This window comes from Cynoglossus semilaevis, chromosome 16, assembly GCF_000523025.1.
Source record: "Cynoglossus semilaevis isolate Cse_v1.0 chromosome 16, Cse_v1.0, whole genome shotgun sequence".
In the NCBI taxonomy this organism is placed as follows: Eukaryota; Metazoa; Chordata; class Actinopteri; order Pleuronectiformes; family Cynoglossidae; genus Cynoglossus; species Cynoglossus semilaevis.
The window spans coordinates 11,227,412-11,243,145 of NC_024322.1; the positions used below are offsets into that span (position 1 = coordinate 11,227,412).

General features: G+C 41.2%; 2 protein-coding genes across 2 annotated transcripts in view; both read left to right on the forward strand.

Annotated features, from left to right (window-relative positions):
* Positions 1-1,557: 1,557 nt before the first annotated feature.
* Positions 1,558-11,078, forward strand: LOC103392115 (gap junction alpha-5 protein). The gene is made up of 2 exons (XM_008328656.3): positions 1,558-1,833; positions 8,742-11,078. Exon 2 carries the CDS (start codon positions 8,831-8,833, stop codon positions 9,968-9,970), a length of 1,140 nt encoding a protein of 379 aa, XP_008326878.1. The 5' UTR covers positions 1,558-1,833; positions 8,742-8,830; the 3' UTR covers positions 9,971-11,078.
* Positions 11,079-11,850: 772 nt separating this feature from the next.
* The window catches only part of acp6 (acid phosphatase 6, lysophosphatidic), a 6,448-nt gene continuing 2,564 nt past the window's right edge, over positions 11,851-15,734 (forward strand). Inside the window, exons 1-7 of the mRNA XM_008328655.3 lie at positions 11,851-12,152; positions 13,227-13,452; positions 13,555-13,683; positions 14,268-14,398; positions 14,537-14,616; positions 14,698-14,785; positions 14,972-15,104. Of these exons, the coding sequence (XP_008326877.1) occupies positions 13,234-13,452; positions 13,555-13,683; positions 14,268-14,398; positions 14,537-14,616; positions 14,698-14,785; positions 14,972-15,104 (780 nt within the window). The 5' untranslated portion in view covers positions 11,851-12,152; positions 13,227-13,233. The remainder of the gene's footprint in view (positions 12,153-13,226; positions 13,453-13,554; positions 13,684-14,267; positions 14,399-14,536; positions 14,617-14,697; positions 14,786-14,971; positions 15,105-15,734) is intronic.

The following is a 15,734-nucleotide window of genomic DNA, read 5'->3' on the forward strand; positions in this document are numbered from 1 at the left end:
GCTGATCCCTGATGGACACCTAACTACTGCCTCACTGGCTTTGTACATGTCCTGCACAACCCTCCACAAAGACGCAGTGCAGTTCCTTCATCAGAGAGTTGAATCCTAACTGCTGATAGATGTGTAATTAAAAAACCCCAAACCTTCTACTGACCGGATCTGCCAAACAGGATGTGACATGGTCTGTGAGCTTTTGTTTTCAGCAACTTCAGAAACTTCACAGCTGTCAACACATGAAGAAGGAAGACCAAACTTAGCATTAGTGCACAAATGAGGGTCAGGAAGGAAAGACAAATCAGGGTTAAAAAAAACAACAAAACAACAAACTTCTGTAAAATACATGAGTAAAGACTTTTCCAAAGCTCTGATTTACTGGACAAAATTAATATTTGCTTACAAACACGATAATGTTTTTGATACAGACGCACGCTTATGTTTCCATTCAATGACAATGGAGACTTGATTAGTTGATTGGTCAAGATCAAGCCTAACAAATGCCAAACAAATTGTCTTAGTTGAGGAAAAAACAGTTATCGTCATCAAGGGCAAATGGACAGACAGCACACCAGCAAATACATCGACCACAGTAACAGAGCCTGATTTTCTGCATGTGTTCTAATGTAATCCTGTTCCATGCACCCTGTTGTTCCTTCTTCCCTTTGTTACTTCATATCGTCTGCCTCTGAACGCCATAGAGACAGAAGCAAAATGAAACTCAGAGTCAGTGTATGCCCTGTATGTAGTAAAGAAAATGACAATAAAGTCGAACCTTCAACCTTGATTATATTCCATTATATTTCACATTGTCCTTGAGGTCAAGTCGCACTATTTGGCACACTTAATATAAAGTCAATATGTAACATTTGCATAATCACAAAAAATAAAGTATTATCAAGTATTACATTAATAATACCATAATATAATACAGGCTAATTAAAGAGGAAGGTGTCAACCAAACATGTGAGATGAAGATACAGTAGAAGAGTCATGTGTGTCCTCATCACACAGTGACAATGATATAAATGTCTTTCAGTGAACACTGACCCTTCAGCAAGGAGGACCCACTCATGAAGACCATCATGTAATAATAGCATGTATCCACAGGCAGGCTGCAGAGCTGGGTGATAATCCTGGTCTACTGCAGCACATGGACGGGGGGAGGAGAGGAGGAGGAGGAGGCAGGGGCGAGGAAGAACTGTCAGCTATTTACATTTTCTTTTCCCCTTTATTTAAAAGTGTCCCTGGGATTTAAGACGACGAAGGAACAAGAAGAACATGGAGAGAGTCGGTACGTTCCTGTTCAAGGTTTATGTCAAGCTTTTTGATACTGGGAAAATAATTAGCTACTCCTTTAAAATTTAGGAATTTCAACCAAATTCCTGGACCAACACTTGTGGAACTTATCTGGTGCAATCAGCGTGAGTAAAAGCTGTGTGGAAGTTTAGTCTTGAGTGGAAGTCCCACAGAACAATTCCACTTCCTCCATTTTAGTCAGAAAATGCTTCCCAGCAGAACATAAAGGACCAGGGATGTGAGAAGAAAAGGAGGGTGGAGGAAGACGAGGAGAAGAAGGAGGAGACAGGAGGGGAGGGAGATGGGAGGGGGGTCTGAACTCCTTTGATGCCACTACTTTTCTTCTCGTGGCCCCAGTGTGGACCAACAGTTTGCTGTGAGGAATCAGCCGGCTGTTGCTAAGAAGAAAAAAAGTTGGTTCTCCACCAACTCACTGATTTTCACCTGCCATTTTTTCTTAAGGAAGACTCATCTCATCGAGACCCAGACATGGAGCCTGTGTTTCTCTAACTACCGACGTCAAGGAACAAGGAACAACAGGTAAGTCATCCCAGAAATGTTAGATGTTTAGATAGATCACAGGAGCTCTTATGAAGATGAGAAGGACAGAGATCTGAGTAAACATCCGACTTCAAAACCGTGTAAAGTCGCGCCCGCAGCAGCACAGTCTCAGAGGAAGCTACGTTTCCCAGGATGAGAGTGTGGGAGTCCTGGTGTGTGTTAGCATCGTTCCTGTCATCCCAGACAAGTACAGCTGTCATCGCATTTACTGTCAGTGCTTTAATCTCTCCACGTCTGACTCCCCCCGCCCCCCTCGCTCTCTCTCTCTCTCTCTTCATAACTCCCAGATGGGAGACGTGTATTCAAACAAAAAGGAGATTTTAAAACACCGGTGTCTTTAGGCTGAACCACAGCAGAGACACATCACAGTGGATTAGTCAGTTATATCGCAGGATATTTGCCTTCTTCGTGTGTGTGTGTGTGTGTGTGTGTGTGTTTCTGCAGAGTCTAAAGTGCCAAAAGTCAAAAAAGTTCCAGGACAGGTGTTGTGTTTTCAAACATAGTCTTTATGTTTTAACAACAAAAACCTGTAAAGACGCATCGAAGTTTATTGTTATTTTACATTTATAAAACTGAATGGAAACCTTAAACTTAAAATCAATTTGTAACTTTTACAAAACTGAGACCATTAAGAATCTCATTCCTCAGAAGAGGCAAGGAGTTCATTTTTGACACAGCGTTGGAAGAGACATGACCAAGAAGGAATTATCTGATAGAAAGAGAAAGTTTTGAGGATTAAATGGAGATATAAAATGTATTGTATTGAAATTTATTTTAATGAACAAATATTTATTGCCATCTGTCTTAGGACATTTTGATTTATCCCCATATATGGCTGTTAAATAATAAATAGATTTAAACAAAAGCAAAGTTAATATTGAATCAATAATTCCATTTAAAAATGTAATAGGTAAAAAAAAGGTATTCTTTATTCCTTTATCTGATTACCAGCTGAAGAAAAGGTAAACTGTAATTTCATATTTAGCTTTAATCACATTAACAGGCGGCTTCACTGCAGAGATTTATTATAGCTGCCAAATAAAGTGGTAGAGTTCAACTCTGACCTTTCAGTTCTTTTTAAACCACCCTGTTGAGATCTGGACCCCAACTCCATTTTACAAACTTCACACGTCCTGAGGCAACAACCGTGTTGTGCCGGCAACTTGTGATTGTCTCAGAAAAACATGGAACAAGACACTGGAAGTGTATGACTTTCTGCCTCAGCGTGGGATGGTTTTTGTAGACAAACTCTATAGTGCTGTTGAGCCGTACACCTCCAATCCCAGTGCACAGTAAATGTACATTTATGCACAATAAATAAAAAACATATTTTCTCTTAAATTTGCCACTTATGTTTAAACAGTGTCCAGAAGTTGAACAAATGATTTTATTAATTCGGCAGCAGAAATTTGCGGGGGGTTGGGTGAGGGGGGGTTCTATTAGAACTAATCCTGAATATCTTGAACATCATAGCCCTGACTGTTTTATTGTTCAGAATGTTTGACATTTAAACTAACTCTGGAAGTAAGGAAGAAAAAATCCTTTAAAAAAATCCTTTAGGCTTTAATCTGAAAGTAAATAAAATGTGTGGTTTTTTCCACATAATACAAATAAACACAAATGTACAAAGAAGTTACTGTCTACAAATACTCCCATTTATTACTCATTAAAATGTGATGTGATAGTATAATTGGGTATGTGCACTGGATTACAAGGACAGCAGAAGTGTTTTTATAGTGTTCATATACATATATACAGTATATATAAAAAGAATATATATATATATATACAGAGAGAGAGGCCTTATGTTTTAGGTCTATTTCTTGAAAAAAAAAACCCAATAGACTAAAATGTGTGTATTTATTGTACCTCACAAATCACATACAATTGTGTGTCTTTAATAGTTCAGAATAACTAAGAGAAAACCAGAAGTGAAAAATCCATCTTTGTCCAGAGATGTCAACAGTGTCAGGATTTTCCTTCATCAAACACTCTGCAGCTGTCTTCCCTCCAAGTTCCCATTGAATACCACACAATGGATGCCAAACAATAGATCACAGCCGGGCTGTGTGTCTGTGTACAGTAGTGGGCAGAGGACGAGCCAGACGGCCATGTAAGGTAGCAGGCAGCACCTCGGCCCGCCGGCTCCTGCTGCTGCTCTGACTGATATATGGGCGCACAGATCCCTGCTGGACTCCTAACGGGGCGACAACAGGTGACCCGCACCAGTCAGGACGTTCACTCCACCCTTCATCTCACGTCAGATCCATTTGTAGGTGGCACTCAGCAACTCTGGTCTAAACCCAGCCTGCGTGGCTAAACTTAAACACGCTCATCCCTGACTGTAATCCTGGCTCTCGAGGGAGAAAAAGAACACATGACTCCATCAACTGTGCAGCTGTGGGAGTGCAGTCTGAGGTCGACGCTCACACTGGCGTCCAAGCCCACAGTTGTCACTGCAAAATTTGATAAACGATAAATCGTGTTTGTTTATATCTCTGTTGTTCTGTACATTGTACCTCAGTCACTTCATAAATCCTTAGTCGTCCCCGGGAAAGAAAAAAAAACGATCATCTCTCAGATGAATAAGTGCCGTGTCTGTTTAGAATCCTGCCATCTGTGATTCAAGGACTGGATGGAACATATTTACAGAACATGTTGTTTACATGAAACAGTTGCTGGTTGCCCTCTGCACCGTGGCACAACATCCCCACCACCAACTTCAACGTTTTAAAAAAACAAAACAACAACTATTTCTTAGAAACAGAATGGCAAACAGGAATAGTTTTTGACTGGCCCACAGTTTTAAAGAAAACATCTTTTTGTTCTGTTTTCAGATATATTTTTCTAGATGTTTGTATTTCACTTATTTGTAATACAGTTTTTTATCTCTTTATCCTTATTTGTTTTAGATATGTTGTGCAATATGATGACAGTTTGAAGTTTAGAGTCTTCAGAGACACACACTGCACTTTATCCTAATACACAGACAGCTGTGTCACCCAGCCTAAAGAAGTACCAGTGACAGTACTAGGTATCGACCAGTACACAAATGAAAATACTCATTACTACTACAATACTATTAGGACAATGAAAATGTCAACTCAACACAGAAATACATCAGTCACCACACCCTGTCACCATGTGGCCTTTGACTGCGCTGGACAAAAAAAATCAAGACCTTTTAAATGCAGCATCCTAAGAAGTAAAGTTTGAAATAAAAAATAAATAAATAATGTTCAATGATGAAGTTTTAAAATTCCTCCACGAGAGTTTGTCATCAGGCCAATTAGACAGAGTGAAGTACTTTAGGAATCTAACGTCAGGCGAAGCCGTGTGACCAAATACAGTGTGAAAGGTTTCTAGGAAATTAATGACTTCTTCTTCTCATCGTTCCTCCTGCTGTTGGAAACAGAGCATTGAGCGTTTTAAAGAACAGAGTCTGGAGAACCTGGGTGAGATTATCCACAAAAAAAATCCACTTCACCTCTGCAATAACACGACCGTACTTAATGTACACCACCATGTACTCACTTCTTCTTCCCCTGATGGTTGTCCAAACATGTCCCATAAAGTCAAGCTCGCCAGGAGAATGTACACCGTTCCAGCTAATAGCTTATAATTTTATGAGGACAGCCTGTACACGGCAGTGTATCTGCTCCTCGATGAGCATCGGGAGTCTGTCAAACATGGCATTATAGCAGAGCAAAGGTGCACATCACTGGAGGAATGTTTAAATTCACCTTCAGCCTCTGCTGTGTGGAGATACAGTACCACAGGCAGACAGGAAGTAGCCAGAGCTGGAGAACACTCTGGGTCCTGACTTGAACCTTTACTTGAAATAAAATATATCAAGACCTTTTCTGTATATATATATATTATTATTATAATAATTAATGTAAACTTAAACTAATAACACACTCATTTAGATACTGATGCCTTCGACGCACTCTGTTTGTTAATAAAGCCAAACACAGAAATCCAAGTGAAAACTGAAGTGAGTCTTGGCTCAGAGAACAGAACAGAACACAAGAAGAAGCAGAGAAGGAACAGACCTGGAACTCCAACATACAGAGAACAAACCAGAGTGATCCAAAGACAGAGTGAGGGAGAGCAGCAGAGAGAGAGTCAGGTCAGCAGGTCGGCAGGTGGATGGGTGAGGCTGATTAACAGACGAGCACAGGTGAGAGGAATAAAACTGATTAACCCAGGAGGGACAGCCAGAGCTGAGTTTGTTCTGTTCTTTACTTCCTACCACTCTGTTACAATGTACTGTATGTACTGTATATTCTGTATTATTTAAACTATTATTTGTATTCAGGGAGGGTTATTCTCTATCATTGTATGATTCCAAAACTGTTTTATTACAATATATTATTTATTATTTACATTTATCATACAATGCGGTGTCGCCACAATACAGCGCAGGTTTATTTTCATTAAAAGTTTGTACTGTCGTGGGGCAGAAACTCCTGATAAATGGATGTGAGTTCAGATTAGATTAGATTAGATTAGATTAGATTAGATTAGATTAGATTAGATAGACCAACACAATTCTATAAATTGACAAACAGCAACAGCCCTAAGAAATCAACAACAAATCCAAAGTCTAACCAAAGTTGATGTGACCCGATCCCTAACGTCATCTTTTCATGGCGAGTGCAGCCCGACTGACACGTCACTAAGAACTGTTCATATTCAGGACCAGACTCTGGAGTTTCTCTGTTCTCCTCCAGTGCACAGTAAAAAACATGTCTTGATGGAGCGATTCTCAAACTGAAGTCAGTGTCCTCTGAGGTAGAAACTGGAGACTGTCCCAACAGGCTGGAGGATTTATTGTTGTGTTAGAGGGAAAAACAGCCTGTGTTCCTGTTGCTCCGCAGTGAAAACAAGCAGCAGCAACAGCAGCAGCTGTAGCTGTAGCTCTCTGAGCACTGATTGGTCGCTGCCCAGGTCAGAGCAGCATCACTGAGACGACTCCAAGAAAGCACACATTCAAATCTACACAACTCCACCACATCCGCCAGCGACTAAACTCAACTCCGAAACAATGGTGGCCATGTTCTCCTTTTAACCCAGAGAACATCGTGGCTGCACCTTTTCCTCCGTCACCTTTTTATACCTTGTTCCTTTTGTTCCTCGGAAGTCATATCGTTAAGGATTGTTTCCTCTGAGAACAGGAAGTGGCGATCGCAGGAAGGAGGCTGGCTTTTCCTAGCAGATATGAATTTCAGTCATAGAGTTTAGAGAGTGTAGAGTTTCTGCTACAGCTCTCTCCCACCGCCCGCATGTCATTACATATCAGCTGCCACAGGGCTGTTGAGTTTTAACCAGAATGTCGGGCGTTCGATTTCTGTTCTTGTTAGTCCCTCGACCAAACACTGAGTAAATAGAGAGCTAGAAAGTAGTAGTAAATTAGTGCTGTAAAACGCTCCTGTAATCTGGTGGCTGTGGATTAGTCGTGACTGATCCAAATGATGGAGTTATTTACAAGAAAAAATATCAAGAAAAAAAATGCGTGAGAATGAGAGGCCAAGACTTACTGCCAAAAACATCACTGTGGACAATTGCACTCCACAACACACATTACAGATACCAGTTAAAATAATAAATGATCCAACTGCATTACCCTCTTACCCCAGCGAGGGGAGATAAATGAACCTGACATGACCCCTAATAACCTTCTGCCTTTTCTGGAATAGATTTTTACATTTATTTTGTTATTGTTTCCTCAGTGTTGTCAGTCATATCTGATATAAGAAATGTTCCCACCCCCACCAGTGGACCAGTGTGACGTTAGTGGGAATCACTAACGTGCTGGGCCTCAGACATTTTAATGTCGTGTGTTTGTGTAACAGTCAACACGCAGCCTGGTTTGAAGACTTCCTTTCCCACATTTTTTTGAGGGGGGGGGGCGTTTCTTATCTTGATGAAGCAGAATGTTCCATCCTATTTCCATATATATACTCAGAGACCCAGGGGTGAGGAGACAGAGGGACAGATATCAAAGGTTTCAGATCTCTGCTGACTGGACGGTTGAACTGTTCGTCTCTGAGAGGGAACTTAATATCCATTGCTTTTTGACTTATTTTCGCTCCGTGTCGTTGCAGTGATCATACTGTATATTCCTGTTCTATCTTTAAAGTCACAGTTTGTCTCAACACAGACTGAGGAACGTACGTGTTCCCAGTCACATGTGCGACATGTTGAAAAAACCTGTCAAACACCAGCCCTCTGTCTTCAGCCCACCTGTCTCTGGGCCGTGACTGCACAGTAAACGCTGTGTGAAGATGTCACAGGTCGACCCTCGGTGGAGGGTGGTGGGTTTTCCTCAAGCCGTCCATGATGGGGGTCATTTATGGCGACCATTTATGGCGACCGTAAAGCTGTCAGCAGAACTGCCTTATAGGGTCGTTCTGTCCTCTGACCTGTCACCGACTGCCATGTTTGGGTCCGACTGAAGCTCTCGCTAATGTCCAAGTCAAAAGGCCAACGTGAACACACTCACACAGAGAGATATTAGAGCGAGGCTTTCAGATGGAGACGCTGGACATCACAGCTGCTCTTCTGCCATGTTGAGTGACGTCCAGTGGTTATGTGGTGAGGACGGCATGAGGACAGTGCTGGCCTAAATGTAGGGTCACAGTATTTGAAAGACCTCTCTCCTTGGGCTTCAAGAAACCAGGTTAACCTCTGTCTGTCATTAGAATGAAAGAAAGACAGAGAGGAGTTATAAAGGAAAAGAATATCGACCTTTCTGTTTATAAACACACACCACCATCAAAGAAGACTGTCACTGCTCTGTACTTGTGTTTACAGATGTGTGGTTTTATATAAAAGTAATATTGACTAAAAACTCTTTTTTCTTGTCCCTTCTTTCCTCTCAGGTGCTTCACTCTTTCATTTCCTCCACCTCTTCTCTTCAGTTTTCTCCTCCGTCTCCAGTTCAGTTCACTCCTAAAGCCCCGCTGCAGTTATGGGGGATTGGAGTCTCCTGGGGAATTTCCTAGAAGAAGTCCAGGAACATTCAACCTCTGTGGGAAAGGTCTGGCTCACCGTCCTCTTCATCTTCCGCATCCTGGTGCTGGGCACGGCGGCCGAGTCGTCCTGGGGCGACGAGCAGAGCGACTTCCTGTGTGACACTCAACAGCCCGGTTGCACCAACGTGTGTTATGACAGCGCCTTCCCCATCGCCCACATTCGTTACTGGGTGCTTCAGATCATTTTTGTCTCCACGCCCTCCCTCATATACATGGGACACGCCATGCACATAGTACGCAGGGAGGAGAAGCGACACAGGTTGGAGCAGGAAGAGAGGGAGACTAGAGGTGAGGAGGGAGGAGATCTGGAGGGTGAGAAGCAGTACCTCCAGCAGAAGGAGAACAGAAAGGAGGTGGTCTGCAGAGCTGATGGATCTAGTCATGTTCGCCTAAAAGGAGCTCTGCTGCAGACTTACATTCTGAGCATCTTGATTCGTACGGTGATGGAGGTGACCTTCATCGTGGTGCAGTACTTGATCTACGGGATCTTTCTGAAAGCCCTGTATCTGTGCAAGTCATGGCCCTGCCCCAACCCTGTCAACTGCTACATGTCCAGGCCTACGGAGAAGAACGTCTTCATCGTCTTCATGCTGGTGGTGGCGGGGGTCTCGCTGCTGCTCTCTATACTGGAGCTGTACCACCTCGGCTACAAGAGCCTTAGGAGGTGCATACACAAGAGAGTGGAGCAGAGAAGTAAGCACAGGGCTGTAACAGTAGCTGTGGAGCCCAACAGCCCTCCCCCACCTTCCTGCACCCCACCTCCTGACTTCAACCAGTGCCTGGCAGCTTCCGCCTCCATGAACCCCATGACTTCCATGGCCTCACACCCCTTCAACACTAGAATGGCGCAGCAGCAGAACTCGGTCAACTTGGCAACGGAGCAGCATCACAGCTGCGACAACCTGGAGGACGACGAGGATTTCCTGAGGATGAGGTACAACCAGGCACCGACGGAGCTGCCTAATAACTGCTCCGCGTCACCTCTGCTGCACTCCGGCTACATGAAGGACAAACGACGTCTGAGCAAAACCAGTGGGAACAGCGGCCGCACTCGTCAAGACGACCTGGCAGTGTGAGGTCAGAGGGAGTCGATCAGACTTTTAGAGCCAAAATAAGTGACTTTTTTAAAATTGAAAAAAGTGTCATTACTGAAAGAGATTAATTAAGGCCTCATCGTTAATGCCAGGCCATAATAATATATAAAAATATTATGCAACGATTGTGATGATTTAAGGATACACTCATATCAGTGAGTTAATTATTTCAAATAATGTGTATATGTAACATGAAAACCAGACTGCAAAAAAAAGGCTTGAAATGAGAACAGGGTAACAGGCGTGACACTGAATATTGCACATTTTATCAAATACTGAAACAGCTGAAGCCAAAAAAAACAAAACACTGAGGTGATCAATTTAGGGAAAATATTAACATACAAGTTACACTTAAACCAGCATGGACTTTTATTTTAATAAGCAAATCCAATCTCCCACATCTAAAGTCCCCACTTTATCTGAGGCTGGGGTTCTTCTGGCTCCATGACGGGCCATGTTAGTCTGGTTGGTCCAGTGCAGGTACAACAGATGTGGATGAGTATAGTTTTCTGGCCAAATATTGGACCTGAAGATGAGAGGCTGTAAAGTGGGTTCATCTGATGTGGGCAACTCACGACTTTTAGTTACAGTGATGTATTTCTGGCAAAAGACTAATTTGGTTGACAAAAATAAAAATCCTGGTCATAAAACAGTCAACTGTACGATAAAGTGCCTCATAAAATGAAATAAAAATGTTTTACTACTGGGGTTTTTTTGTTTGTTTGTTTGTTTTTAATATCTCCTCTGAAGTTAGGACGAATCTCTGATTTTGAATAAAGCCATTTGTTGATTTGTTGTTGGTTTAGCAGAGGTTATGCTTGCTATGAGACAATCCAGCCACTTGGTGGCAACATTGCACTATTTCTTTTTTTATGTTTTTCTCCTGGAGCTGTTACGTAAATGCTATTTGATACTATGCAATGTCTCTCACTGTAATTGTCTCTGAATGTAAATTATTTTTGCATTTTGTACATGAAAACGCTTTTTTTTAATTATTGGTTTGATGGTTAAATTAACACAGCAATAAAACAATACCATCTTGGTCACTGTATATTTACCGCAGCGTTTTTATTTCCCATTATGCAACAACGTCGTCACTAAGGAAACAAAACAGATTCTTGGGAATCGTTTGCTCATAAATTAATAAAATTCCAAATGTGTCATAGCCTTTTCTCGTGGATCTCACTGCCGTCAATGTCAACATCAAGATATGTAAAGACTAACTGAGGTTATCATAGAGCAGGTACAAACTGGGATGGAAACACGGTGTTATCATCTGTTAACAGGGAGGGGCTTAATAATCTTCATCGCCCTTTTATATGTAGAAAAAATGTTTTTTTATTATTATTATTATTTCATCGAGTCGTTTCTGAAAGACAGACATCCCTGCAGGCAGCAGATGGAGAGAGATTTTGAATATTTACACAAATACAAACAGAGCCAAGACTCTGGGAAAAGGCATTCAAAACACTTCACGGACTGGAACTGAAACGGATGCAACAGTTGGTGTTGATATTGTGTTTGTTTTGGTTGAAGCCACTGTTGTTCAGTGTTCCTCATTCATTCTTTAAGCTTATTTTAGCAGAAATTCAAATTGTAATGAGTCCAAGGATGATTTTATTTACAACAGTTAAGCTAGGATAGCTACCATGTCAATAATACTTATCTCCAATAACGTTTTAGATGTTGTAGTCATGTTTTTCTTTCTTTTGTTTTTAACAAAAGATTGTGTTGGCAAGGGTAACAACATTTTCTGGATATGGGGTCTGTATTTTTAATCCTACCGTACCATAAGATATAGTTTTGACAGCACAACTTGCAATAATTACCGATGTAGCAGGGAGCAGCAAGCAGTCATTGAAACAGCAGTGAAATAGGAGTTTGTACCTGGTGCTTTTCGCTAGAGGGCAGCAAATAAACCGTTATGTTTCTTCCCCGGAATTCTAAACGAAGAAGAAATGTAACTAGGAAGTGTGTGACACCATTGTCGGAAAATGTAGTTCAACGCCATTGACATTTCCGTTTGTTGACGAAGGAATATGAATTCTGCTTTACCACATTTCCCGACATTCTTTTCGGCACAACTGTAGCAAAGGAATAGCCGAAAAAACGAATGACCAGAATATAAGACTGCTACGTCTCTTGTGGTCTTCTTCTTATAAAAGTAAGTGACAGTTGTAACAAAAGTGACTGCTTTTATGTAGTGGAGGGTTTTTCAAGTGTTACTGACCGTTTGTACTAATCTACGCTTCCTGAATATTACTTACTTTGGTTTTGGTGTGACATGAGAGTGGCTCAGTGTATTCGAAACAAGTTTGTCGCAAACAAACTGTGTCTCAGTATGAATAAAGCTATGTAAATGTTTTCTATCTTAAAAGTTGTTTTATGTCTTATTTTGGTACCAGAGCAAACACGAGGCTGCTGGTGACTAACCTCACATTTAGTGGAATGTCTGGCATGACATTGCTACACACCTTAAACCTGTAATTACATTGTAAAAAAACAAAGCGCCACCCACAGAACAACAGCTATTGCTTTAAACTGGCACACACTACACGGAAGTGCGACAAATACAACTTCAGAGTCAACACAGCAAGTTGCTCCATGTTCCTACCCGAGAATAAACAAATTGAAAGCTACATGTACTATAACCAACGCTACTTTATAATCTATTCATTACTGTTTTGATTAGGATTTACCTTTATCAATGCATTTTCTTATGATTCATTCATTTAAGAGCCGCAGAGAGTGCTGTCAATGTGCAAAAAGGAGTGTTAAGCTATTTGTAGCTAGTCTATTACAGGGTTGAAATATGCACAACATATAATAATTATTAGAATATACAACTGGTACACTTTATCTGAAAAGAATGAATCGTTTTTTGAACAGTGTCACAGACTCTAACTTTGGGAAGTCAAAATCTACCCATTTAAATTTCCCATACGCCTAAAACAATGAGTGTAAAGATTATTTGGCCATTTGTCACTGTATGTGCACCATAAAGCAGACATATTATTATTATTATTATAGTTTTGTAAATTGATTGATTTCTGGTAGCAATAAAAACATTTTAAAGCTTAGCATAACAGGTAGTTGATTGAAAATGTGATTAATCAAAAGTGTTACACTGCACAGCTACCAACTGTGTCCTGATGACTTTGAGTTTATCCAGGGTTCATATTTTTTTTGTTTGTGGTTATTAATACCAACAAAGACAAATTGCTTAATCTATTCACAGCTCAGCCATGAGGAACCTTCTGGCCCGTGTTGGTGTTCTGGGATCAGTGTCTGCAGCCTTTGGCTCAATGTTGTTGTCACAAAAAAGCACTGAATCAGACAAGATCACTTCCAGTACCACTCCTGCTGGGACACATTCTAGTTCTCCCTATGAACTTAAACTGGTCCAAGTCCTGTTTCGACATGGCGCTCGAACCCCATTAAAGTCTATACCTAATGTCATGGAGGTGAGGCTCTTTGTATATTTATGCATTTTCCTCTTTATAAGAAAGATAGTATCACACAACAGCTGTGTAAAACTCTGTATGTCATTGTCTGTCTGGTCACAGGTCCAGTGGGTTCCCACACTGCTGGAGCCTCCAGCACACACTCACATCAACTATGTAGTCACAGACCTTCGTGGTGGCCCCAGACCCTCGTCTCCCGCAGAAGAAAGCTACCGGAAAAACGTACTGACGGTAAGTAGGTGTAGGAAGGTCTGCACTGGTTCAACGAACGGAAAATAATAATAAATCTGTCATTATTTAGATTATAGGATCTCAATGTTTAAAAGCATTTGGGGAGGTAATAGTTAAATGCATGTGGAGAGGAGGACATTGTTTGACAGTATGTTCCTAATGCTTGGTCGTATACATAAGTATACGTCTGCCTTTCTCTAGACACACAACATTATAAGAACGAGAAAAACGATTGATGGAATGCTTTTGTTCACATGCTTGGAACCTGGACGAGTTTATTCTGATGCCGATGTCAAACCACATTAAGACAAGTTAACTATCTGTTAAAAACAGAACAACAATTACACTAATCCGTATAAGGTAAATGGGTTTATACCCTGTAGACACAGACTTTGGTTCACCTCCATATTCACTCATTAGTTAAGGCATTTTTCCTCCCTCTAGTGGCCACCAAGGTTCATTACATTAACATTTGTTCAGTTTGGCAAATGAGATCCTAAAATATGAAATCCTGCCTTTCCCGTGGAACGTTCCGAACAAGGTGTTGTCAGTAATAAAAGTGCAACTCGGTTCTTTGTTTTCAGGGTGGCACATTCCCTGGTCAGCTCACTACACTGGGCATGCAGCAGCTGTATGAACTGGGCCAGAGGCTCAGGACCAAATATATCGAGGAGATCCCCTTCCTCAACTCTGACTTTAACCCAGCTGAGGTCTAGTGAGTGTTGGCCGAACAGATCACTCACTTCTATCTGTTTCCTACAGTCAAACTGTGTTCATCAGTGTCATTCTAAATGTTTCCTTCTCCTCATGTTGGCTGCCCTCCACAACCTCTTGTTCTGCACATTTTTTTCAGCGTGCGCTCCACGAACATTGTGAGAACCATCGAATCTGCCAAGTGCCTGGTCGCAGGGCTGTTTCAGCAAAAACAACAAGGTAGTGTACAAACCCAAATGTGCTTGGTTTTACTTTTCTATTCTTATCTCACTTGTTTGTAATTCTTTGCTCTACTCAAAGGAGTCCTTCATATAGAAACATCGGAGGCAGATTCTGAAATCCTGTATCCTAATTTCTATGGATGCAATTTGCTGAAAATCCTTGGCGGGTACGTCCAGTAGATTTTTCAATTTCAAAACTCACAGTGAGCCTTGGACCATCTTAAGCATTCACTCTGCAAGCAGTGTAAGCCTGAATAATGTGTGGTGCAAAATTACGAGCAGAGTTGAGATGCCTCTGACAGGTTGTCAAGGTGTATCTTTGTTCTGCGGCTGACACTGTGTGTTGTGTGCAGACACCGCTGGGCAGAGTCGGTCACTCTGCCAGACATTGCAGCAGACCTACAGAGCCTGCACAAGGAGCTGGGCATCCCTGCTCACCAGCATGTCGACTTCATCCTCATTAGAGACGACATGGTTGCCAGAGAGGTGACGCTGCCGCATCATGATTCATACCGCATTTATTTAGGTCTCAACACTAGCTCTCAGTGTTTGTATGATTAAGACTTAGCCTATGCTGCAGCCTGGACAAACTGGTAGTTAGGGTAAGATGAAACCAGGTAATTGTCTAAGACGGGTTTTGAGTTTCAGAGAGTGACGTTGTTTCTTCATGTCTGTCAATTATTCACCCGTCAATCACTTACAAGAATCATTTTCTAAAGGTCAGGTTACTTGGAAAAATATCACAGTTAAAATTTAAATTTAATTTTAGATTTAAGTAGGTTTGTTTTTCACAAACCAAACTCAGGGTTGGAACATGGAGAGGAAAAAAAACATTTGTTTTGTTTAGCAAATTAAACAAAATCTTACAGAATGGTTTTATTTAAAATATTAATATAATAATAATAATAATAATGGATTTATTATGACCATACTGGGGACGTCGGTGCTGCCTTCACATGACAAGTTTGGATTTTATAAGTTAAACGTGTATTAAAAGAGCATTAGCTTGCTTCAGTAGTATTTAGCTGTATTAGAATAGCTATTTAAGCCACGACAAGTAAGAATATAAAGAATAATCATGCTTTACACCCTGCTAACAATACAAGAAGGCTAAAA